At 42.1% G+C, this 27,698-nt stretch overlaps 1 protein-coding gene across 1 annotated transcript in view; it reads right to left on the bottom strand.

Annotated features, from left to right (window-relative positions):
* Positions 1 to 1,884: 1,884 nt before the first annotated feature.
* rreb1a (ras responsive element binding protein 1a) overlaps positions 1,885 to 27,698 on the bottom strand; it is a 62,900-nt gene continuing 37,086 nt past the window's right edge. The window contains exons 2-12 of the mRNA XM_036582637.1: positions 24,575 to 24,703; positions 23,981 to 24,210; positions 17,640 to 17,729; positions 17,322 to 17,485; positions 10,635 to 10,782; positions 10,076 to 10,218; positions 7,099 to 7,288; positions 4,421 to 6,950; positions 4,163 to 4,327; positions 2,931 to 3,686; positions 1,885 to 2,610 (exon numbers count right to left, since the gene is read on the bottom strand). Coding sequence (XP_036438530.1) covers positions 2,060 to 2,610; positions 2,931 to 3,686; positions 4,163 to 4,327; positions 4,421 to 6,950; positions 7,099 to 7,288; positions 10,076 to 10,218; positions 10,635 to 10,782; positions 17,322 to 17,485; positions 17,640 to 17,729; positions 23,981 to 24,210; positions 24,575 to 24,703 — 5,096 coding nt within the window. The 3' untranslated portion in view covers positions 1,885 to 2,059. The remainder of the gene's footprint in view (positions 2,611 to 2,930; positions 3,687 to 4,162; positions 4,328 to 4,420; positions 6,951 to 7,098; positions 7,289 to 10,075; positions 10,219 to 10,634; positions 10,783 to 17,321; positions 17,486 to 17,639; positions 17,730 to 23,980; positions 24,211 to 24,574; positions 24,704 to 27,698) is intronic.

The following is a 27,698-nucleotide window of genomic DNA, read 5'->3' as shown; positions in this document are numbered from 1 at the left end:
CCTAAAGATTCACCCATAGCAGAATAACAAATTTCACAGTTTTATATGCAATATATAATCAAAGAAAACAGAATTCATATCTCTCAGCCAAACTGATATAATAGTGATAATGATGGCAAAAAAAGAAAAAAAAATGGAAAAAAAAGACCACACAGTCTATAAAACACATACAAACATCTACATAAAGCTTTTGGATCAATAGTGATTATTGCTAGGAAACACCCAGTTCTAAGCTGGGGCACTATGTATTGAATCTGAATCATTTCTCTCTGCAGCATAATCGCGTTAATACACATGGCTTCTCCACGGTTTACTTCTTTACCCACACTGGGCTACAATAAATACATTTAAAACAGTCTGTGTGCATTCTCAACAGAAATCCCTACACACATACACACACCCGAGCGCATGTATACACACGCAGCACATTCTCACACACACACCAACCCAGGAAAAGGCATTAGGAGAAGCTGAGTCCCAGAATTCAATATACAGATTGAGAAAGCGATTGCATTTTTCATTCAAGTTCAATACTAGCCTTGTGCCTGACAAACAGAGTTGGGGAAATACTAGTGTTCACCACTAGAGGGCAGTGCCTCTCCATGGTAAGGAAATACGACATCCATACTTGTTTCCCCATCACTTACCCAAAAAAGCCTCGCTTGTTAATACTCTATTTCATGCTGCCCATCACCACAAACTTTACGTTATCCATAATATCCTGTCGTTACACACCAGTCAGTGGGAATCATCCAGTCAGCTGATGGCTGGTCCGGAAAACAGGAGACTTGTCCATCATGACTAACAGTCCACTGGCGTTTCTAGTCTCCATGCCTTTTGAGGTTTGCTTTGTTTGAGTCTGAGGTTCACACAATCGAGAGAAGAGAAAGAAAATACACATATATATCTATTTATATACCCAACACCAGAAATGCTAATGTGATTGACTTGAGATCCTACCAGGAGAGGAGCTCAGAAGGTTGATGGACCCGCAACTGGCGCCATATCCAAAACTAGGAGGCAGCAGGGTGACAGTTTTCAAGTACAAGTCAATGGAAAAAGAAAATACAGACTAGTGTTTGTCCAACAGGCTGAAATAGGCCTACCTAAAAAACTATGAAGAAACACTAGTAAGGCTTAAAGTAGAAGGGTTTTGGAAGACATTAAACCTGGACATAGGACCCTACCATCTTTTTTTTTTGTCAGATACATTAGATCTGTTCATGTGGGCCTTGGTTTTTGTTGGTGATACTGGTTTCTTGGTTAAGAGGGAAAGCAATTCTCAAGCCCTTTCCATTAAAAACACTGCAGTTCCCTCAGTAAAAACTCCTGTCCTTCACTTTCTTCCAAAAACTGAAGGTTCAAACAGGATGTCTGACACGGTCAGCGTAGCTGTGAGATTCATGATACTCCAGGCAAATATTGCCCATATACTTTTTACGAAGAAAAAGTTCTTGCACACCGCTCTGTGGAGGGCAATCCACAATGTCTGGTTGCAGCTTTGCCTTTCCTGCCCGAAGCCTCTGCAACTCTATGCGCCCCCCATTACAAAATACAAAAAAGCATAATACAGTTCATCAGTTTTAGATACTCTGGAGGCCTTTCTATCATTGAAGAAACTAAAGGGTGCAACTGAGTCCGTGAAACAGCCTTTTGAAGAGTAAGCTAAGGTTGTTCAACGTATTCCAGTTATGCTCGCATGCACAAGCCTTGACATAGTAGTCTCAGTAGCTTGTTTTCAGCCTCTGCTGGTTCACCATATAATATGACCATTCTCTATTCAGTCAATCATACAAATCATTATGCTAAATTGTTTATTTATTGCTTAATGCGATTTCACTCAGGATTGCAAAAAAAATAATCTTTATAAAATACTCTAAATCAACTAGATCATCTGGTAGTAGATAAAGATATAGCAAAAAGTAGAAAGGCACTTGGAAAAGTTCATCTTTGTTTCTTTTTTAAAAACATTTTGTATCACAAATGTACTTTAATTGTATGGCACAGCCTCTGGAGTGCGCTGCATTACCGCCAGAGGGCACAGGAGAAAAGAGGGTCTTCACTCTACCCCCAGTATTGGGGGCTCACTGGTGGAAATGATGTGCTCAATGTTGGGCTTGGAGTGTATCTCCAACAGGCCTTGTAGGAATCCCTCCGGCTGCTCTAATGCTGTGATGGTGGTGGGCGACTTTGTAGGTTGCTCTTCTGTTGGCGGTTCTTTGGGTTGGAGGTTCTCTGCTGGCGGTTCAGGTTCTGCCTTCTTTGTCACAGAAGCATCTTCTCTTTCACGTCCCTTCTTCAGTACTTCTGGTTCCTTAGCTGCAGGGGCAGACTCAACATCATTCTCCTGTGAGCATGGACCCTCCTTAATGTTTTCCATGCCTTCACTTTCATTCTCAGAAGGAGGGTTGGTGCTGGTAGGGGTGCATTCTCCCTCGCTTGCCGACGGGCCGCTGAATCCCTCCTCGTCCCCAGCTCTACCCGTGACCCCACCCATTGAGCCCTCTTCATCTGTCCCACGGGGCTTCTGGTGGATCCGCTGGTGCCTGACCAAGCTGTGTTTCAGGGTGAACGTGCGCTCGCAGGTTTGACACTTGTATGGCCGTTCACCTAGTAAACACAAGAGAATGAAGCCATCAGAATATTGATTGGTTTTCTGTACATCAAAAAAGAAAATGAGCCACTTTTGAAAGCGCCGATTAGGCTTTGTGGTTTCTGACACTGTATGTTACACGTAAAAACAGACTGTTAATCTATAAAAGTGTTGTTTTTAGTTTTGATACAGAACAAAGTGTCAAAAACCACATAAGTAAGTCTATTTAAGATCAATTTAACAGTTTGAGGCAATGATGATTGTGGCACAAGAAACTCCTTTTGGCACCTTTATTTTTAGAGCAATTTATTACCAGAAAAGGTTCTGCCTTTCTCACCTGTGTGAGAGCGCATGTGTCTCGTCAGGTCCTGAAGGCTCCAGAAGCGTTTGCTACAAACACTGCATATTTTCTTCCTCTTGTCAGTTTTGTTTCCGGATGGCCCAGGCTCACCGTCACCACTCTTTGGTTCAGCTGCACCTCCCTCTTCGTCACTCCTCTCCTCCTTGTCCTCCTCAGAGCCACTGTCCATTGCACTACCTGCTCCTTCACTCTCCGCGGTCCCCTTTTGCTCCTCTTTCTCCACATCCTGTTCTACTTCTTCTTTCTTCAGTTCGCAAGACTCGGCTGCCTCAGCGGCTTTGGAGTTCACATTAGGTGTGTCGGCAATGCTTTCCAGCAGGTGAACTTTTTCATGTCTTGCGAGAGTGGCAGCGTAACGGAAGCTCTTGTTGCAGTTCTTGCAGGTCAGCTTGGACTCGTCCAGTGGTGTTGCTCGTTCGTGTGAATCGGCATCCACAGCAGAAGAGGACTGTGGCTGTTCCCCTTCAGAGAACTTGAAGTCGATCAGTTTGCAGGCAAAGTTCAGGTCCAAGCTCTTATTGCTGTGGGAATCATCATCATCATTCTCTATGGTTGTTCTCTCCCCTGGCTCAGTATCTGACTCCCCCTGGTGGACAAGGGGTTTTACTACAGCTGCTTCTGTCGGCTTGGCTGGGGAGGGTTTCTCAGCATCAGATGCGGTCAGCTTTTCAGGTCTCGAGTTTGTAAGATCCACAGCTTCACCACTAGGGAGCTCGGTCTCAGACATGCTCTCTACAACACACAAAGGTTTGCTAAACCATGTTATATATCAAGTCATACTTACGATACTTGCTAAAAAAAAAGAATATAATAAATGAATAAAATATTACTAAATGAATACTAAATAATACATATCTTTACTTTACACTATAACCTCAACTACTGTATCTGAAACTAAATTATATCTATAAAGCATGTAGAGAGCAAATTTTAGATTTCACAGACTACAATTATAGTGTCTATTTTTCCAAGATCTAATAGTAAATACTACTTAGCACCTTCAGAGATTATAGTATGTTATCAAACACTGCACTGATTTCCATTATCACACAATTATTTTGTTTCATTTAAAGATCGCTGACTAGTTGCATTGAGTCACTGCTCATCATAATTATGGCGGAGTAATCCATCACACAATGCACTGTTATTAATTCTACACAACGTTTATACCAAATTGTGATGTGACTTGATTAAAATATCATTGTTACCTGCACTCTCTTGTGAGCCCTCCTCTGGCTCCTTGGGTTTGGGTATGGCACCATTATGTCGGAGGATTCTGTTGGTTACGCCATGTTTGCGCAAAAGATGGCGCTCACAGTTGGACTTGGTTGAGAACAGGGCTTCACATTTGGGGCAGGGGTATGGCTTCTGACCTATAGCACACATGGAAATGCAATATTTTTATATATATTTCTACATTATACAGACGTTAGTAAAACTTATGAAAGAGCTCTGCTATATCTTACCTGTGTGCGTCAGCATATGGCGTTGGAGAGAGCTGGCCCATGGAAAGACTCTGGGACAGAAAGGGCAGGTCATCTTTTGCACAGAGTTTGAGTACGCATTCTTTTTCCCTTTGGACTGCTGGGACTGTGGGGTCTGCTTAGCTGGCAGCTGTTTTTCATCTTTAGCCTCTTTCCTATCACTCACACAAGGTTGTTCTTCTTTCCTTCCTACCTCAATTGGGTTGGTCTGCAAGTATGTGCTAAACTTGTTGGCATTAGAAGTTGCCAGCATCTTCTCTACACTGGCAAACTCACCGCTGGACTCTAGGTCAATACTGGTGTCTGTCATATTCATCACAGACTTTTCCTTCCCTGTGTTGATGGCTGGCCTTTTCTTGCATGCCTTCTTGGAGACCTCTAGGGGAAGCTCCTCTACTGAGGAGTCTATGACCTCCTGTTTACAGGACGAATCGGAACTAGGCGGATAGTTGTTAGGGCTTTCCCGTTTCAGGAGGTCAGGAGCACCAGAGACGGAAGAGATGATCTGGGCGATGGAGGCCAATGGTGGTAGCTCCTTCACACCGGCAACAGTGGGTTTAGGAAGCAGGGGCTTTAGCCGCGAAGCTCGACCTGTTGCGCTAACTGCACTGACAGTGGTCAAAGCAACCGGAAGCTGGTAGCAACCAAACTGCTGGGACTTCTCGTCACTGGGCTTAACTGCCTGGAGGCCCTGGGCAAGAGTGTTGAGGCATGGCTGCTCCTTTTTAACTTCCTTTCGCAACGTGGCATCAGTCTCTCCCTTAATCTTCTTCTCTGGATTCTTGGGAATGGAGAGATCAATGGGCTCCATGGAACTGTCGTAAGAGGCAGCCTCCATCTTGATCCCAGGAGAGCCACCCGTGCTTCCAGCGCTGCTCCCTCCTCTGCTTTTATTTGAGAAGTCTAGTGGTTGTTCTGGATCTGTACTGTAGAAGCTTAGGTCCTCCACTTTAATGGGATGCACAGGAGCGCTTGGTGATACTCCATTGTGTGGAGAGGGATTAGGACTGGTCTGAGATGGAGCAGTGGCTATGTGATCTTCTATGTCCTGCTCTTGGACCTCTGGGTGTTGTTTAAGCAGGTGGTGGATACAGTTCCGTTTGGCCAGGAAGGCTGCTCCACAACGTTTACACTCAAATGGCTTCCGCTGGAAACCGTTATGAGTACGCAGGTGGATTTGTAGTGCTCGGTACGTCTTTAGGTCCTCGCCGCAGACTCGGCACGTAGTGTCACCTGAACCTGCCTGGTCCAATGCATCAGGTGTGGAAGTGGATGTAACATACTTTATATTTTTCTCTATCTCCTTACGAGTGTTCTTCATGTGCTTCTTGCGAAGATGACGCTCACAATTGGCCTTAACGGTAAACGGGTAATGGCAGACACGGCAGACGTAAGGCCGCTCTCCACTGTGGGTCCGCAGATGACGAATCAGCGTGGCTTTGTCAGGAGCTACGTAGTCACAGATATTGCACTGGTGGGGCAAGATGCCCAGGTGATAGCGCATGTGTGCCTGCAGAACCCCAGAATATGCAAATACCTGGTCGCAAAGCCGGCATGGGTAAGAGCCTTTGCGAGCTGCTCCCTTCTTTCCAGAGGTCTCTTGTCCTGTCTTGTCATCTTCCTGCTTGATCTGTTGTTCATCCACATCCATAGGAGTGTGGGCATCACCCATGCACTCTGCCTCCATGTGCATTCTTTCCATTGATGCCTGGTTGCCAGTAGATGATGATGAGGACGAGGACGGTGGCAATTCCTTGCCAGCTTTCAGGGGATGGGCAGCAGGGGGTGGTAAGCTGGGGCTTATGCAGCCTAGTGACGCCTGCTGGGTGCTCACAAGGGGAGGAGGGGTCGAGGCTGCCATGTTGGTCCTGGGAGCCACCAGGGGCTTTGGTTTGAGTGGGGGCATCTGCTTATAGCCTGTCTGCATTGCACTGCACGGTGCCTTGGACAAGGGTGGGAGGCTGATCTGCTTTGGGGCAGCAGAGGCCACTCTGAGTATCTGCTGTATGTCAGCTAGTTCCACTCCAGTCTCACTTACTGGCTTTACTACCATCCCGCCATCCGGCTGAACAAGAAAACCAGTCTGGAAGGGCTGTAGGGATAGGAGTTTAAGAGCCTCACGCTGGGAGAGACCCCGAAGAGAGCATGGATCCACGAGTGACAGGCCAAGTCCACCAAGTAAGCCAGCCTCCTGCTGGGCTGATGATGGCTCCACATGGATGACTCGGATGCTATCCAACACTGCCTGAAAAATGTCCTCTTCTGATGGTACAGGTTTGACCTGAGAGATGTGCTGCAAACCCAAAGAATCCATAAAATTTATTTTTTCTGACGCAGGAGGCTCAACACTAGAGGGCTGGGGAGAAACAGACTCTTGAGTGCCTTCAGAAGTCTCATGTGTGGACTTGTGCAGGTCTAGAGCTGAGTGCAAAGGGAAAGCTTTGTCACAGGTCTCACACACAAAGCTGTGAACCTTGCTGGTGGAGCGACGTAAGTTGGTTTCACACCAAACCTATTGATTGAAACAAAAAAAGAAATATCAACACTAAACATTCACAGTAAATGTGGACTATTATTGCATCAATATTTCAAGACAAGAGCTAAACAAGGTAGGGGATTGATCTAATGTCTGAAGACTAGGTTCGCTTGCAGATACTTACCTGGGCAATGTGAGGGAACTTGCGGCAGGAAAAGTCAATAAAGGCTAGGTCATTAAAGCCAAGGGGTATGGAGGGGTTGTTCTGAATAAAGGGGCGTCCATTGGGGTCAGTTGGCAGCTGCTTATGGATGGCCGCATTGTGCCGAAGAAAACCTCGATGTGTCCGAAATGAGATACAGCAGAGCTCACACCTGGGGGTAATAACACATTTTAAGACATGGCCCTCAACCAAGACAAGCTTTATGCTGAAGCAAAATAAACACTGATTCTAAGCCAGATAATTTTATTCAGACAGTGAGATATTTCAGATCAGTTTACATAATATCCTGATTGCAATTACTTGAGATGATGTCAATTATTTAAACTGGCTGCAATCATTTTCCACAGTCATTAGATTGTAGAATGTATTGCAACAAACATGTGAGATGAATGTATTTTCATTTGTTGACCTGAGACAAATGTAAATATCAGAAAGCAGGTCACGTTTTCTTGTTCCAACTTTAAATTCTAACTTTTAACTGGGTGCTATAATGTTTCGTGAACTGTTTTTTCAGTAGCTTGGTTGATGCACACTGCAAAGTAAAGACAGCTGGGAAACAATGGCTAAACAGCCAATTTAGCTGCTTTAGTACTTGAATAGTTGCACACAATTAAAAAAGACCATTTAATCGTAAATTGCAATTATTTATATGACAATTAATTGGCAACTAAAACTTCATGATTGTGACAAGTCTACTGAAAATGTTAAAAACAAATATATATGAAAGTTCCATGTTAACTGTGCAGCTGTGAAGGTGGGGGGCTTCCTTCAGCAAGTACGAGTGTTGGTGGGTGGTAGATAACTCTTGCTAGGACTACGGCGGTTCTCCCTGTCTGTTTGTCAGGCCAAGAGAGAGACAGCTGGCTAGTGTCTTTGGCGCTGCACACAGCCCTTATCAACAAGCCCTGCCCCTCACCACCGTGCTGAGGTGTCTGCGGTGACCGTAAGCAGCTTTATCTCAGCGCACACACACACGCTCACACAAAACACTGTGGTCTGGCCAACAAGACAACCTGTGTTTTTGTGTTTACAGTCTTGGGTCTAGTTTGCAATCTTTGGTGTACATTTTTCTGAACGCTCTGATTGTTTATTAGTGACGGCAAAACAGTGTGTTAACTGACAAGGTTTAGGGAGCGGGCTGGATGTCTTCATCCCCCACAGGGAGTCTCATGTGACCAGAATGCTAACTCTCATTATTAGGAGGTGCTTCTGTGCATGCGGGTGGGCGCGTTGCAGTGTGTAACTGGGAGTGACCCTGTATTAGTATATGTTTGCATGGAACAGATAACACGTCTACGTCATTTGAGCATCCCTGTATCTGCACGCTTCTGCACTACACTCTGCTGCATTAAGAAGAACTCTGCACAGTGGAACCCAATTCACAGCAGCCTAGATCCTCTTAACTAGCTCTCTTAGCTCTTGTGATTACACAGGATTAGTGCTAAATTTGCTGTACTTCCATACAACAATAACGGCGCTGTGAAACCGAATAGGCCAAGCACCACTAGCTCACTTCAGCAAGGACCAACTCTGTGCAGCTACCCATTACCCATTAACTACAGTTGGAGAAGTTGGCCACTGCATGAGCGGTTTTAGGGCAGGAGACTGCGGACTGTGATGTCTCCAAGGATACGGCACCCCCACCCCCCAACAGAGAGGTCTAGCAGACTGCGTCCTGAAGCCTCCTTCTGTGACTCATTAAATCCCCTCACCACACACACACACACACACACACACACACAACCTCTATGCTCTGTGGTACTTTTCCCCCCTCCCTCCTCTTTTCCTCCCCGATTTCCTCCCTCTCTCTTCTCCATGCTACTCCGTAGTTTGGCGCCTGGGGGGCCAAATGAGGGGAGGGGATGAATCCGTTAAACTTCATGACTGAGAGCGCATAGAGACAAACACCTTTATAAATCACCCAGGAATGACCGTCTGCCATCCAAACGTTTCATGGGTAACTTCACAAAGTGACCCACAGAGACTCTGGAGTTTAAACTATTGCACATGCTGCTTAGCTTCAACAGTTCCTTTTCAAAAGGTGTGTACTTCATACAGCCACTAAGGACACTACAAGTCCTTGGGAAAAAGTATATCGTCACTCTCCAAAACAAACATGCTTCTCCAAAATGTTAACTTTATGGGAGAACTTTTAATGTAAGTTAATGTAAAGAAATTTTATTCCAAGTAATTTTAGAGCACTTCTATTGGTCCATTCATCATGAAGTTTTTACACGATGTAAAAAGTACAGCTTTACAACAGCTCACATGACATCAAAATATAAAAAAATTGAAAAAAAAAAAAAAAATGGAGATGCACTTTTTTTTGGACAGTGGTTGTATTAAACACCTCCAATTAAATAACATGTTTTGTTGAACTAAGAGTAAATAACTTAACACATCCTCTACATGGACCTGCAAATTTTAGTGCAAAATTTCTATTTACTTGAGTTTACTTCAGTGTAACATACTGGAAAAAATGTACTAAATGTTCCAACTGTAAAACTTTACACTTTGCACCTATAGCACACCATGATACATACAAGCCCTTGAAACAAAAGCCCAATTGGTATGCCAGAGGACGCGGCCACTCTCTGCTCGGATGTGTTAAATTATGACTGTTTCAGCACAAAGAATGCCACCATAATCTCCCAGCAACAGCAGCGGTCCAGCCCAAAGCCCCAGCCTCTCGTGTCCCCTGGCAACACAGCTCTCACATCAAACAAAGAGACAACTGCCCTAGCATAATGGACATCCACAATGTCCGACAGGCCTACCTAGCAACATGGAAAATCTGGCGAAGGATTTTTGTTGTTGATCATAGATACATACAAACCTTTTGTCATTCAGTGTGTTTCAAATGGGCTCTCAGTTTATTAGTAATAGGCCTAAACTGCCTGTGTGTATATGCCTTTGTGTTTGCAGGCGTTGTACAAACCTGAGTGTAGTGTCAGGATGGGTGTCCATATGGGCCTCTAGGTCATTTTTGGTGTTGAAGGTCTTGAAGCAAATGGGGCATGGCAGTAGCTCCTCTTGCCCTTTACTCGGTGCCTGCTCATCCACTCCACTGTCTTCCACAACCTGCAACACAAACAACCCATCAGCCATACATAACTGACTGCAAAAACACTTTCCTTGGGTACAAACAGTGAAGTTTGTGGGTATTAGAATGGGAGGAATGTCCTTTTTTTGGCTGAATGAAACAGTAACCATAATAAACAAGTGTCACAATGCATGGCTGCCATAATGTTGCCTTTAAGCACCACTGCAACCACAAAACTTCTCCAAACACATTCTGCCAAACTCCAGTATCCTCTGAACGCTGAGTACTCACACCAGTAATGACTAATATTTATACCCCCCCCAAAAAAAAATACAGGACTTGTTTTGCTTTTTAACTGATACTGATTGCTAGTCAGTTCATCTACTCCAAGATGCTGATAAATACAGGCTAATTTCATCATAGCAAAAATAACGTCATGTGACAGAAGTCTGACCCTTTTGCTGGCGGGCTCTTCGGTTCGCTCTCCATCGTCATCATGGCTGGGTTTCCTCTTCACGGCAGAAGAGCGTCTCCGTTTGATCGGTGATGGAGGGCTGGTGGGAATGGAGATTGCTGTGTCTTTATCATGGATCTTCATGTGCCTGTGAATAAACACAGATGGCAGAACTTTTATCAATGTAAGTGCAGAACAACCACTTTAAAGTGTAATTACTGACGCTATTAACATGCCTCATTTTTTAGGGAACCTAAAATAACAACAATCATTAGTTTTGCTGAACAAGAACATTGCACTGTACTTGACATTTTACCTTGGAAAAATGCATCAACAAAAAAAAAAAAAAATCAAATTTACAGAATGTTCCACTTACCCACACGTAATCAATCGGCCAAACGATACATGTTTTGTGTCCAACTTTTGCTTTTAGTTTAGCACTGCAGTTACAAGGCTAATGTTGCAAACAAACACTAAAAGTCAATAGTCACCCAAATCTTTTGTACAAATACGTCCCTAAAACCACATCCAGCTCTTCATTAAGGTTGCACAGACTTTTAGGTGTGGTTCAGTACACAGTATGACTAAAAATATTAAAAAGATTAAAAATAAAAGTACGACCTAAAATAGAAAAATGAATAAAACTTAACTATGTAGCTGAATGCTGAGACAACCAGGTGTTGTGCTGAATTCTGACTCCCCTTCGCATCTATGCAGGTCACGCAGGTACCTGGATGCTACAGGTTATGTTCACAGTTTCTGTGGCTCCTATTTATAAATAACTGTCAATTTTCAAACTGAAGATATGTTTTTAAATAGAAGCAACAGAAATCCCAAATGAAATGTAGCATCCACATACCTTCTTGACATGGGTTGTTGAATTCCCAACAGGCCAGAATTCAGTTACATGGTGAAGTTTTGTTCATTTTTATAGTTCACAGTAAGTCATAATGTGTCTTAAACCACAATGCCTGTCTGTTAGACCTTAATAAAGACCTTGTGGGTTGAGAGACGTTCTTGGGGATGTATTTACAGAAAATATTCGGGTCTCTATTGACTTCTCATGCTTGTTAGCAAGGTTGCCGTTATAGCTCCAGCGCTAAATTAAAGAAGCAAAATTTGGACACCAAACTAGTCGTAGCTGATCAACTATATCTGGGGTACATGTGTACATTTGTTTTTTTTGCCTAAATATTCCTTTAACTCAGACGGATTGAATTCACAACCACTGAGCAATCTAACTCCCATTCAAAGCAAGAGTTAATCATTTGTAAATAAACTACCTGAACCACTGGGTGGTTTGTTAGTTTAGGAAAAGCTTGGAATGCCAGGATAATTGATGGATGGATTATCTCTGACTGTTACTGCAAAAAGTATCTCTGCATCCCTTTGGTGTGCTTAGTGATGGAAATTGCAAGAAGAGGAAAAGCACTAATGGGCTAAAAAACCCTGCAATTATCCTAGTGCCTGTGTATGCCCTTACATGGATCGGAGTCTGAGGCTAGGGGACTGGCCTCAAGGAAAACATTGCAAAAGGGACGAGCAGCGTTGCATGAAGAGGGCCAGAGTCCTCTGCATCTTAGTAGCCAGGAAACATGAAAGAGTAACAGAGTTCAGGAAATGTGCATCCTAAGATTAAAAGTAATGATGTTGTGAATGAAAAGCAGCGTAGAGGCAGTTCCTGCCCAATACCACAGCCACATCTCTCTCTTTTCTCGCTAACGACACAGATCTCCCACGCTCCACTCCAATGAGAGGTGAAAAGATTTAAACTAAGCCAACTTGGGCAAAGGATCAAAGCTTATGGAACTGTTATGCAACAGGTCTACACTGATAAGACTATTTTCACGACACAGAAAGCATCAGCTGCTGCTTTTCTGACTTTAGTGCATCACTTCGACTTTCAGTCCAGCCACTTTGTAACTGCATGTTTGTAAATTAGGCACACTCATGTGTGTGTGGGGGGGTGGGGGGTCAGCCAGCTCTGGTCCTCTGGGTTTCGGCTTTCAGTCAGTTTATTAATAGCAGGCAGTGAACTGGCCTTCCATGTGGGGACCTGACTATTCCGCTGCTCTGGACTCTGACCTCAGGCCTGACCAATCGCAGCACACCTCCATTGACAAGTCAGCAAACTATGATTGGATGGAGATCATCTAAGAGCTCATACAAGCATATGAGGAGTTCAACCTACATAACAATGTACTTAACTGCTTAACTTATATGCTAGTCTCAGAGAAGAATGACCTTAATAAAGCTGCCATTTGAATGACTTTACTAACAAGTGCTTTCTTTCTTCCCCTCCGAGATGAACTCCCTAAGATTAAAAACTCAGATAAATCCATTTTTATCAGCTGCAAACGCCTTCCTGTCCTTGGATCCGGGCTGTTTATTTAGACATTTTGAGAGCCAGCTGGCTAATCTGTAAAGGACCATAAAACTTGTTGATGCTTTAACAGGTCCATTCCATCTAATCCATGGCATTCCACCACAGCAGCACAGTGCGAAGACAGGGGGCGCTGTAGTGTCTGAAAGTTCTTAATGCTATGTCACACCAAGGGCACTCCTCGAGCCCTGTGGCTGTATAGCAGTGCAACCAGTGCTGGAGGAGTTAAAGCAAATAAAAGCAGCCAATCAGCTCGCGACCCTGCGCTCTCCTCTGTGCTGAGTTGTGATCTCTCTCGCTCCATGGCAATGGCGACTCCCTCCTCCCTACCCCCATTCCATGTGATGCTTTGGCACAAAATGGCTGCCTCCTTGCCAACAACAGACAACTTCCTCATGCATCAGGGTCTCCAACAACAGCCTGACGATGTCAACTCCTGTACAGTTCTATCAATGAGGTGTGGACATTTCTTTTTCCAAAAAACGCTTCAATAGCTTATGAAGTTGTTTACATCCTAAATGAAACTGTAGATCATAAAACGTAAATTAAAGGGTACATTCTTACACCTGGAAACACTGACAAACACAGAGCAAAGGAAAGAGGAGACTGTGAAGAGAGACAAAGAGGAGGGCAGGAGTTTTAGAGGTAGACAGACCAGATTCTCCACTCATCAGTCATCACCATACAAAATGTGCTAACCTGCAAGAGCTCACACTAAACAACCTCAACAACCTCACACTGAAAAGCTCACTGCTCACTCTCATTTCTTTATATTTCAGCACTCTTCATTTAGGTGACATTCACACGTGGCTTGATGGCATCAGCCAGAACAAAGTGCTTTGCTGTCTACTTGGAAGATTTTAGTGCAAATAGGCTCAAATAGGCTGTTAACACTGACAGAAACAGAAGTCAGTTTGGGATCATGAGGTCTTTATGATGCTACTACTCTACAACAGATTTCAGCTGATTAGTATTAAGCTTAAGACGTGTGTCCAGAATGATGACCAGAGCTGTAGATGATTCCTTAATCACTGAGAAAGCTGTATAACACTGAGAATAAGGTTATATTCAAATTAACATCCAGAATAACTCGTATTTGAAATGTAATGATCAAAGATAGGCAGATAACTTGTCAAGAAATAACTATAAATAGTTAATGACAGTATATTATTTATTGTTTAGTAACTTTTTGGTGTTGCCAAAAAACTTGGACCATCTGGTATTGCTTATAGTACTTTTTTACTGTGTGCTATGAGCATCCTGACCAATCTCAGATAATCCAGGTGAGGCTGTGCACTTTCACATGCCCCCCACCCAAAAAAAAGAAAGTAAATTAAATTAAATTACATTAAATAATTTTGACCAAAGTAATGCAGGCCGATCATTAATGTCAGCTTCCATGCTTTGCTATCTTGCTCGATAAACATAACAGTATGCTAAGGAAAACAGGCCGAAGTCTATGATCAAGATTTTTTGTTTAACCGCTTGTTTTCTGTGTATGATTAGAATTTGTTTTTGTCTTTTCTGGGGAGATAACGGTCTAGATTAGTCATTTCTCAGTTCCTCTAGACCCCCCACTCATGCCTCACACCTTCAGGCCCTGTAACTCTGAGAGGATGTTCACATTTACCCCTCTGCCACCACGACCTGCTGGTAGAAGATACCACAAAGTAAAGAGACGGGGGAAGGGCTTCAGAGTCGTCCCCCATTTCCTGCTGGCTTCCCTCCTTTCACAACAAACTGTCTATCCTGTGCACAGTTACGAGCACCTCCACATACACACCAACGCCCATCTATTTATCTCAGTGGCACACTTGTCGAATCTGTAACCCCCCCATTCAGGCAGGCAGAGCAGCATCAGGGCGAGGTCTGGGCTATATAACTGATGAACCAACACAAGACCTACCTCAAGGGATTCTTGAAATATTATAAAAATGCTATTGATTTGTTCTGGCGCAAACAGACCTGGCTTTTTAGTCTGTCACATTTTGGGTCTAGGGCAGTCACGACTACTCCACTAAAGTTCTGTTACTCGATTACATAAATTAAAATGGCACATTTAAAAAGGTAGTTTCAACCACTATGAATACAATACTTCAACGTTTCACAAACTGCGTCACATTACTAAATCCACTCCAACAGCACTAATTATGCTCTCTTTGTATTTACACATGCGGTTGGTCAGTGTTGTTTCAGTACTGACTGATGTATTGATATCTATAATATGTACTGTGTTGATACTGATATCTATAGTATGCGCAGAAAAGCACATTTATGCGTTGTAATTTGTCACAATAACAATAAATACTACTTTTTTCAAAGGTGTCCCAGTGTATCTTTGAAAGGCAATGTATGGTTTCATTTGAGTCCATTTTTATTGTTTGGCCTTTTTTAAAGCCCAAATTACTTGTCAAATGGTCAGAACAATCAGCAGATTGGCTGATTTGTAATATAATTCCTCATTACAGTCCTGCTCTGGTCCTGTGTGCATGTGTGGCAACTATCTAATGGTAGACAGCCCAGACTACATTCTTGTGGCCTGCAGACAGAAACAGAAACACACCGATCTACCACAGTGCTAAACATTTTGAATGTTATTCCCAGTCCACTGCTTGTTTCCCCGATCCTGGAGGTGACTTTTCTCTGCTCCATCATCATCTAATTAAAGCCTTGAGCTCAATTAAATGTGCTAGAAGAATCATGCAGCAGTGCTGCTCTGCAGTAGTGGGATTAGGAAGCATAAGAACTAGAGATTACAGTCTCTTCACAATGTCCACCGAATGCATCTGAACCTGACAAAAACGAGCCACTGAGAACCTCGCTGAGAATTTAACTCGTCTCAGAGTGGAACACGTCTCTATCCCTCTTACATACATACAAACTCTCAATGCACCAGGATATATGGTCTTTGCTAATCTTGGGATTGGAGCTTATTGTTGGGTAGTTAAGCATGAAGCTGAGAGCCACAGGTGTCTGGAAGCTGCTGCTGCACTCACATCTCGCTCTCTCTTTGTCAAACACACACAAACAAACTCCTACTTAACCACCACAAATGAGTCACCTGCACAAATATTCATATACAGTGTTCAGACTTGTGTGCTTTTGGCTCTGTCCCCAGCCACCAAAACACATAATTGTCTCAGTGGCTCCCATCAATATAGGAATGCTATTTTTATGGAAATGCTGAGGAGCTGTGCCTCTCAAAAAGAAGAACCAAAAAAAAAAACAAAAAAACGGATGCTTCAGTGACACCTAGACTTAGAAAGGCCTCTGAGATAGACAGACCTACAGCCCTGATTTTAAAGGAGTGATTGAGAACTTTCTTTTCTCTTGCGTAATACAGCGAAACACATCAAAATGATTGCCTGTGATAAATGACTGTATGATACAGTTGCAGCAGCAGATAGTAAGCTGAAAAAATTTGGTATTTGTTCCATTTATACAGTTGTATGATTGGGCGAATGTTTGGGCAAAAGTTAGGGCACCCCTGGTCAAATTACATAGTTTGTTGATGTTTTTTTTTTTAGTGAAGGTAAGTTAATACATCCTCTACAGAGAACACACGTCTGCACATTTTAATACATGACTACTCTTTATTTGCTGAATTTAACATATAGGAAAAAATAAAACAAAATGTGGCCTGTTCAAAAGTTATGGCACATATGTAGATATATTTTACATTTTATTTTTTTTCCAATATATTGAACTCAGCAAATAAATAGAAATTTTGCACTCCAACTTGCAGAAATTCCATATTTGTGTTTGTCCATGCAGAGGATGTGTTGACCTGTTTTTGCTCAGGAAGTCAACAAAACAGTTTAAGAGGGACTGCTTACACTTTTGCATACAATTTTAAAGCCTATTTATTTATTTATTTATTTATCAATCATCTTCTCTACACTTTACATGTGCTTTGTTTATAGCTACAGGTGGGAAATAAGTTGGGACAGACAAAAAGCCCCTGTAGTGCCAAATTTAGAAAAAGGCTATCAAAACTATGAGTACAAAGAACTTTTTGCTGCACTAAATCTAGTTACACAGGCCTAATTATGCTCTCTTTAATAGCTAATCTGCGTTCTTTAAGTATGGACGAGAAAAGCATACTGTGACATAATGTCACATGATTTGTTATGATGCTAAATATTATCATATTATTTACCTTTATATACAGCTTCTGTTTATATTGCTGCACATTCCTTTTATATATTTGTTTTTCCTACTGAGTATTTATTTAACTTAAAATTCCCTAACAGAGATCCTACTACCATCTTGGCACAAGATGTCCAGGAAGAGCCAGTGCTGACCTGTGCATGTTGCCGTTGGTGGTGAAGGTCTGGGCACATACACTGCATTTGTAGGGCCTCTCGCCGCTATGCACCAGCATGTGACGGTCCAGAGAGCTGGCTGAGCTCAGGCACTTTCCACAGATACTGCAGGAGTGATCTGTCGCTCCAGTATCAGAGTTATGCTGCAGGGAGTGAACAAGAGTAACAAAAAGAAAGAAAGACATTTTTTATTACAACCACAGATTTAATGGCATCTCAAGTGTTGCTTAAAGCACCAATACATATGTGTGTGTGTGTGCGTGTGTGTGTGTGTATGTGTGTGCGTGCGCATGTTACCTGACGAATATGCATCGTAAGCTGGTGCTGGGTTTGACAGTTCTTGTCACACAGTGGACAGATGAGAGAAGAGCTGTTATCTTTGGCTTCCTACAAAACAAACACACACAACAACAACAACAACAAGTGAAAAACAATATCCCACACATCTTATTACACAACATACATGACATAAACCAAATACCTGGTCCCTTTTCGGTGTAACCTGCTTTGTGGTCTCTTATTTGAAACAGAGAGATTACAATAATGTCAGAATCATTAATATTGGCAAATAATTGCTGAAAAGTACCAAACAGATGTTTAGATTTAATATTTCAAACTGAAATCTGATGACGTATTTATTGTAGCAGTTATGTAAAAATATCTGCCTTTTGTTCAGTTTACTGTGCTTATAAACCCCTAAATATCATGGTTATATTCCTCTCTAATGCTAATCCAGATACATGTAGTCCCAATTTCTACATTCTATAAATGTTTATAAACCCCCACACACACACACACACACACACACACACACACACGAAAAATATCTGATATCAGTATCTGCCCACAATTCTCATAACGCTACATTCTCAATGGAGACCTTTGACACAAGGAGTACAAGGAGAGTGGACACGTACACGATTAAGCAAATACAAATGATTAATACCAAAAAAAGGTAACAAATGAAATGCTAATATATTTTACACTTATAATATCGAGCCATTAGTGAAGTAACATCACAACATATTGTATTATATCAAATTGTATTGCAGCATATCGCACTGTTGCATCTGTAACTAGCATGTCGTGGCTAGAGTGTTGATTGGGACAATATGAAGCACAACTTTTGTTTAAAATATTGTAGTTTCGTAATGCTGAATGCATACATTTTCAGCCACTCCTTATTTTTGCTGTATCCAAAAATATGCACTGAATCGAGACACCAATGTATCATATTGAATCAAAAAATGAATTCTCTGAGTTGTTCCATTCTCATCCAACCATCACTTAATATTTCAGACAGGAGGATGATCGTGCAGTAAAAACAGCATCTTGAATTAAAAATAAAAACCATATTAGTATAAACCGGATTGACAAGATGGAGCCAAAAATTATAAATAATGAAGGTTTACTGCTACAGTAATTTATGCTGTTCATGCTCCCATTACTGCTGTTTGTGCCGTTTGGTTCAAAAATGTTCAAAAGTTTGGCGCGTGTGGGTAAAGTCCCATCTGGTGGCATGGACTGAGGCCTTGTCTTCTGACCTTGAATGGTTTGTCAGTACTCACTGTATGTGAAAGATACTGGGTTAAAAAAATACTTAGCTTGATAAATAAGAGAGTATGATTTGGCCTCTCATCCATTCAACTATATTCTGCTCTCTAGTACGTTTAGCAACTTAACCACTTCTGTCTCTTTGAATTGTCACTCGGTGGCTTGGTTTCTACTGTGTGACACAGTCTTAAGTCTGCAAAATGAATCCAGATATTTTATTCATCAATGTGGGCTTAGATTGAACAGCAAGTCTGCCTGTATCCTGTATACCCTGGCATTATATTAGTTATGTTAGATTATATTACACATTTGTTCTTCTGTTTCAAACAATTATTGGAGAGCAGTTTTCATTTGTTCATGGTGAACGTGAATGAGGAGCATCCTGAAGGTAAGTAGCCAGTGTGTGAGTTTGTGTGTGTCCATTCCTCTTTCACCTTGAGTGGCAGATCAGTGTAACCCAACACCATGTGCTCCCTCCCACTGGTGTTGACAGTAGAGCAGATCATTAACTCTGAGCTTTGTGTGTAGCTCTGCACAGCTCACACTGCAGGCCCACAAGGCCACATCCAGACTGCACGTCATTCCGTCACACACACAGCATCATGTGCACTACTCAACGTGTGTGGGGGTGATCAATTAGTTTGCATTTCTTATTATATAAACAAAAAATTTAGAACAGATGCAAAAAACATCCACACAAGCGGTGATAAAAAAAGATAGATACATTGTATGAAAACTTTAAGTACTTGATAATGAATATCATATAAAAACAATCAGCAGTGCCCCACACACACACACACACACACACAAACACACACACACACACGCACACACACACACACAGTACTTTCTGTTAAATTAGTACAATTCTTATGCTCATCCATCCTTCTATCCATCCATTCAGCTAGATACATGGTCCAAATGTCCATTTGTATAAATATCTACAGCAATGTTTTCCAACTCTGGTCCTGGAGACCCCCTGCTCCCAAAACACCTGATCCAGCCAGTCAAATCCTTAACAACCCCTTACTGAGTTGAGGTGGGGGTGTTAAAGCAGGGAAAGCACTTTATAAGGTGTAGACCAGGGGGGTCTCCAGGGCTAGGGCTGGGAACCTGATCTACATATTTTACTTTAATTCTCTTCTGAAAATAAAATAATGAAGGAATAAATGAAATTAGTCCACTGACAATCTTAGCCAACCAAAATGCTACGACTTAGAAGTCAAGTTTGTCATTTTTCTCTTTTGACACTGCTACTATAATAATGTTGTGATATAAGCACTGCTATTCAGATTCATTGTCATGTCTCACAAGTCTGAAAAATGGCTATACAAGCAATACGCCCCTGTTCTGACTAGCGTGAAGCAGAACTGTAACTCTTACGTGTCACTGACCCAGATGGGTGTAAGTTGTGTTGGCACAATGTTGAGTAGTTACTGAATCTAACTTTATGACTCACAAAATGCAGCCTGCTTCAAGGTGCACTGTTTGAACTTAGGATAAGTGACAGGTTAATGATTCTCTAGGAAAATGGGAGGTATAAGGTGTGATGCATCTAAGCTGGAGCCAAAATAGCGATACATCTGCTAAATACAGCTTCAGACGATGTAATACATTTATATAACCAGTGTTTAGTACGGCTCTGTTCCTCATGTTTGTGTGTACCATTTGTACAACAACAGAATTCCTGAGGGGAAATAACATGAATTGGAAACAAAGTTTGATTTGTATAGTTTGGGTCTTCAGTTTATAGTTTTGGAAAGTAAACATCTATGAAACACACTGAAGCGTAAGCATAAAAAAAAAAAAAAAACACACATCTCCAGGAAGAAAACTTCCTCTTCTCCAGCTGGAAGTTTTCTGCTAGGCTGGATAAATTCAGGATTAGAAGAAACATAAAGGATCATCAAGTCAGACTTAATCTGTGTTACATGGGAGGTAAACAAAACAAAAATATACACCTAGACATCAGTGCTGCTGCTGCTGAGGACGATCTGTTATGTGATCCGTCATTGCAGCAATACCTAGTTGCAATGAGTCATGGTGACCTGTACATATCAGAGACCATTCCAGGATGATTTAGCATAATCCAGTCCTCAGATTCACTAAGATTAGTTTAGGAAACTCTAGTTTTGTTCCCTACAACAGATATTAGGACTTTTTTCCTCTTCTGTTTCTTTGACTCTCATCACAGGAAGTAAACTGGGAACTGTTAGAGCCTTAAGACAGGTCAACAGTCAGTGTGCACCTGTATTAGCATTACAGGGCTAATTTACCACTGCGGCAGTGTCCATCTGCTGCATTAATCAGTGCAGTTCTATGCCTTATGTGGGGTTAATCCACCCAATTACATAACTCACCATAAGCTGCTTCCGTTTCCTCAAAAGAGAGAGAGAAGCCTGAGAAAGTAGGACTTCTTCAGCAGAAAGAATAGCAGCTATTATCATCTTTACAACACACAACTGGTGAAGGAATAAATAAATAAAACTGTAGCTTACAATAGACGCCCACGCGAGCAACGATAAAGCGTAAATATGCTGCAGGAAACGTTCTTCTCCTCTATAAAATAGAAATCTAAGTTTCCATATCTCCATGCAGCACCGTGCAAAAGTCAGAGACTTTTATTTCATTCATTTATTTGCTTTCCAAATCTAAATGGCTATTAAATACAAGTTATTAACTTTCAGAAAAAAAATTGTTCTTAGGACATTAAATATAAAATAATCCACTTGCGTAATAAAAAAAAAATCCTTCCACTGTGAGAAGTCAACTCAACACCGAGTCTGAAAGGATGTATCGCTGTCAAGAAGCCCTCACTGAGAAAAGAAAATGAACATTTACAAATCAAACAAAGAAGCTGCTGGTGTTCTCAGAACAATGGACTGACCAGCCCAGATTCCAAACCTCAACTTCACTGTATGTGTATAGGGTTACTTGGGTTATGAGAAGCAGCAAAATGCGACCTACTTCTAAGACTGAACTTTGGAGGTGTGGAAAAAATATTCCTGCTGATATCTTTGAAAAACTGAAAGCAAGTCTCCTGAAAAGAATGGAAGCTGTAATAAGGGCAAAGAGTGAACACTAAACACTGAAAATTTAAATATTATATTTAGTTGTTAAAGCTTTGCGTAATTTTCTGTTAAATACACATTTTCTGCTTTTTCCTGATGCGGAAAAATTAACAATGAATTCTATCTGAACTAATAATTGAATACATGAAAACTGTTCTCTGACTTTTGTCCAGTAGTGTATATACATATGTATGTAATTGTAAATCTGATCTATTGACTTCTTTAAAATGTACCTCATTAAAAAAATGCACTTAATGCACTTAAAATGCAGTTAAGTCAAAATTCGGATTCTGTTTCATGAAAAGCAGATTAAAAATGAAAATGTGTTAAAAATGAAAGGGTGGAGTTGAGAACTGCAACACAGCCATGGAGAAAAGATGACTTTGTAGTCAGTTTGGGGGTAGAGGCAGGCCAAGCGGGTGTTGAGGGGTCAGAACTGACACCTGTTACTACCCTACACGGGGCAGCTACAGGCCTGAAGTGCACGCTTTAATCGGAACCATGTGACGGCTAGCTGCCCGGACAAAAGGGGGATTGAGGGCCAGAGGACCATGTGTCATTCTCTTTCAACACAGGAGCGCGCTCTGCCTGCACGGACACACGCTCCATCACCTGCGCCATCCCGTCCTCTCTTACAGCTGATACACACACAGAAAACTGACGGCAACACAGACACATACACACACCTGCCACCAATCCAACACCAAACCACTGCATCACTCCAGCTGACCTAATAAAATATGGCCTTTGGTTTAGCTGCGCTCAAATGCCACATATCAAAAGTATGACTTTTGCCAAGCTGCTATTCTTACGGACATCTCATATATCTCTCCAGCTCTGTCACACATTCAGTACACACAAGGCACCAGCACAAAAACAACAGCACTATTACCATCCTGTCGTCTCCTCTGTAAGGTATGGCTGGCTGATGACTTTTCAATCTGGAAAGGGCACATGTGCTGCGCACCCACACACATGACTCTCTGCTACTGCTGGGTAGTATTGATAAAATTCAGTATCACAACATCACCCAAATATATCACAGTATTAGATGATGCTTAAATTTGTATTCAGAATTGCTTACAAACCTGACATTGTTTTGACTGGACTAATTCGTTCTGTTCTGCTTCTCTTAAAATTTGACAGTATTGTAAAAGGTTAATCAGATAGAAATGTAATAAGTAGTGTGTATTTTGAACTGTTGTTGAAAAGCAGACTAAATTATTCAGGAACTAACATACATTTCTGTTGTCCATCAATGGTGCTAAAACTAAAACACTCACCCATATCAATATGACGGTATAGATGATGTACCAGTATGATGTACAGCACTATTCTCAACCTCTTTAAAACAATGTTTTACAAATCTGACAGTTTGCTTTGATTGGACCTTCCTGTTCCAATGCTTCTCTAAAAATGACAACACTTTGATAGAAAGGTGACAAGAATGTATTTGTGTGTCTGAATATGGCAGCCTATTTCTCCTATTTTGAGTGACATACATCATCTCTGATGACAGAAGTTTTAATATTCGACTCCCTCAAAGTCTAACAAACTGCACTGCTTTGCTGCTGAACATGTCTGAATGTGACTGGCAGTGGTGTGCCAGAGAGCATCTGTTGAGTACATTGGACATGCAGCTATGTGCAGCGGCAGCTGGAAACTTGCTGGCAGGCTGCGGTGTACACCAGTGCTTATTTTAAATGGACAAATGAGAGCATCTGTGAGAGTGAGTGTACAAAGCTTTGTGTGTGTCAGTGTATGGGCTCCCTCAGTAAATGTGGTCACTTTGAGTACGGGCCTCTCAGAACACGGTTGAAAAGGACTGTAAGCTGAGGCCGTCATGTCCATGTTTGAACAGTGATTTCAAACTTCATTTTGTTAATGATGTAATAAGTTTATTCAAAGTCACTGAGGACCATTTATTGGTTGATGAACATTTACTCAATGAAAAAGGCAGATGGTAATAATGTGTGTGTGTGTGTGTGTGTGTGTGTGTTTATTAACACATACCTGGTTCTTCCTGGCATTGCGGCTGGCGCTGGGGCTCTTGATGGTGGTCTTGGTGGAAGTGGTGGAGGCCGCCTCCACTCCCCCGTTTAGCTGAGCTGCTTTCATCACAGTGTCCATCATTGAGTTAATGGAGGACAGGTCCACTCCGTCTGTTCCATCTATCCCCCTGTCCTCTCTGATCTGTGCGTCCGACCGCTCCGCCATGCTATCCTCAGATTCTCTCGGACTCTCTGAGGAAAATAAACAATGCGGGGTATAAATCTCTGACCTCCCAATGACAATTTAATTACAACTTATGAAATTAATGCTATGATTAAATCTCCTACTTCATCTCTATTTTTAATTATTATTATCATTATTATGAATTTTAGCCTGTGAATGTTTTTGTCAAAAAAGATCGACAAATTTATGGAATATTATTGTAATCAATTATAGTCAATAGCATTCCACTGCCTTCAGACAGACGGGCCACAGTGCACTAATCCAATTTATCCATCAAACACAGTAATACTGTTCAAACTGTCACTGCATGTCCATAGGCTTTCCCCAAGGGGCAGTAGGGGGTATTTCTCAGCTAAGTGTGGCCACTCTTACCAGTGTGTTTCTCTCGTGTCTGTGCGGGAACGGCTTTCTCTGTCTCCTCCTTCTGCTTGGTCTCCTTGGTGCCAAGTGCGGAACTGAGCATCTCCCCTGTTTTTTTCTCCTCCACTGAACTCTCCATCACTGCAAGAGAAGAAGGAGTGATGTTCAGAATGGGGGGATGAAGGAAATAGTAGCAGTTTAAATCTGCTGCTTTATAAAACTAGTATGAAAATGGTCTCAGTCTGTTTATAATTAAGGGCCCAAAGGGTGTCAGGGTGATTTTACACACATACACACACACACAAACATACATACATACACACATACACATACACATATATATATATATATATATACACACACACACAGACAGGGTAAGGTAAAGGCCACAGGGGCCTGCAGGGTCAGCATACAGAGCAGAGTGTCCTCTACCCCTGCCTAAAAGACAAGACATCATACCCACTGACATGGTTTTGGCCCTGCACATGCTTTATGACTCCAGCACCTGTCCACAGAGCACAACAGAGTGAGCGTGTATGCGTGTGTCTGTCTGTCTGTCTGTCTCATGACCACACAAGTGTGGCTGATGCTAGCACAAGCACATGAGCATAGGTCAAATCTCTGCCAGGAATTATCAGCTCTCCTTAAAGTATTCACCACTGCAAGCCGTTGATACTGAATGTTATATACACTACTTGTTCAGGGGTCTTCAAATGATGACCTAGAATCCAGTTTCTGGAGACCATCAGTCACATCAACAGTTCAACTAACTACCAGAGATGACAAAATACAGGACTAGAAACTGGATTCAAGGTCTGGATTTGAGACATCTGTACTAGTTTATCATCGCTGTTGGATCAAAAACTTGCACAATGACATTAAAATCATAGGGGACAGTTCAAAATGATATTTGAAGATGAATTTAATGTACGCTGGAAAAGCAGAATGTTTAGGAGATGCTGAGCTACTGTGCTACAATATCTGCACTTTATTCATTCTATTTGTAACCATTTGCACCATTTGTAACCCTCTACAAATAACTTCTTCTGTAACGGTAATCCGGGTGGATCTAGTCCCAATTTCTACATTTTATAAAATATTTAAATACCGATATCGGCAGACTTGCACATGAAAAATATCGGATATTGGCATCGGCCAAGAATTTCCATATCAGAACATCCCTACCAACAAGCAGGCGAGTTTTCAGATTAGTCGTGTAGTGAATCAGGGGAAGCAACACTGAGGCACAGTGGACAGAGGACCCACACTGCACATCAGTCTGAACCGTATGTAGCGTCGGAGTGACCAGACAAAGGCCTGGGACAGATGAAAGTTAGCTAAGCACTAGTTCTGACTGACTGAAAGAAGTGAGGGGAATCCCTGCACAGAGGAAAGAAGGGAAAGGAGGAAGCAGGAAAATATGCAAAGATGAAAAGAGAAAAAGAGAAGGGAAGAGAGAGAAAGAAAGAGAACGACATGAAGTAGCTGGCTTGTCCCTCAGCTAATTGCTATTTCCCGTTTACAGCCCCACAGGAAGCTCTTCTCCGGTCCAGGCCACTTCCTCCTTAGAAGAGAGAGGAGTGCAACACAGAGAAAGAGAGCGGGCGAGCGAGTTTCCATCCAAGCTGGTTTCATTATACCCATCGCAGGTGATGAAAGCACCCTGAGGAAGCCAGTGGTGCTGGCTGGATCACTGCAATGTGACGGACGTGATCATCATGAGGATGAACAACACCAACTGGAGAAACTTCATGCGTGAGCTTCAGCCAGCTGGACGCAGACCAGAGTCAGACACAGAGCGGCCAGAGCTGAAGCCCGCTAGACTCACACTGCATCTACACCTCACTGCTGTCTTAGCAACCAGCTTCACTTTCAGCACAGAAGATCATCAAGACAAGACTGATGAACTGTAACCTGCTAACACATCAAATGTGCAGGGTGGGTAAGGCAGAGGGGCCCTCAGGGGGAGGAGGAACGCCAACATGTTTGTTCAGGAAAGGGGAGGAAAAGGAGAATGGGTAAGATATGGGGAGAAAGAAAAGAAGGAGGAGGAGGAGGAGAAGAGAGAAGGAACTGTGTCAGTGTCCAAAAGCTGATTTCAGTCAAACCTACATCCAGATTATCTGCACTTCAACAATTAAAGCACAAGTTTTATTTTTTTTTTTTTTAGAAGTTCTGCATAATTCAATTAAGATAAAGGTAAACAATGTCAATCAGAGTGTTTTGTGGTGAAATGCTCTCTTTAAAGAAACTTACCATGTCAGAATTGTTTACAGTGGTGGTGATAAGAACCAGACATCTGACAAAGCTTTTCCATAAATATGCTGCTTGATGCACATTACGTTCTCAAACAAGGTTTTCGCTCAAAACGCAGGTGAATGCATGGCATCGTAAGGCAAAACAGTTCCCAAAGAAAACTTAATTCTTAAAATTTACCACATTTTTACCATATAAAACCACCACTGTAAAGAAAATCTGAGTTGATAAGTTTCTCTACAACTCAGCGTTTCACACTTTATGTCTCGTGGCTTTTGCTTTCAACTAGTAGCTGCTGTCCCACTAAAGAGAGCTGAGAGATATAGTACACGTCCACCTGCTCCAACATTTCTTCTGAAATTAAGGGTAAGAAGATGTTCTGTTCTTCTGCTCTTCTGGGAAGTGAGGATTTAATTGCATTCAGCCACATCCATTATGAAAATATTTGATGGTAGCCAAAACACCCAAAGGGTGGATAACGAGCCACCAATCACTTCACGGCTCTGCCTTGGATTACTTTCCCTGCTTTGGATGAGCATCCTCAAGCCCTCAAGCTCTGATTGGGTGAGCAGATGCTGGGCCAGCACTTTTATGGCCTGCAAAATGAACAGCAACAGATGATTGAGGGGAGGGGGCAGGGGCAAAGAAGTGATGAGGGTGAGGGTTGGAAAAAAGAAAGAAAATGTTTATGAATCAGAAGAGAAACTCACTTGTGTCTTGTGCAAGGAGGAAGGGAGAAGGAATGAATGAAGAGACAGGGGGAAGAAAAGCGAGGAGAAGAAAGATTGGGGTGTGTGGCGTAAACGAGCTGAGAGAGACAGGCAGAGATAGATTGGATTGCACAACAGAGGGGCAAGTTTAGAGCTGTGTGGTTGTGCGA

This window comes from Colossoma macropomum, unplaced genomic scaffold (genome assembly GCF_904425465.1).
Source record: "Colossoma macropomum unplaced genomic scaffold, Colossoma_macropomum, whole genome shotgun sequence".
NCBI lineage: Eukaryota > Metazoa > Chordata > Actinopteri > Characiformes > Serrasalmidae > Colossoma > Colossoma macropomum.
Note: the sequence above shows the minus strand (reverse complement) of the source record. Positions and strands in the feature narration are given on the sequence as shown.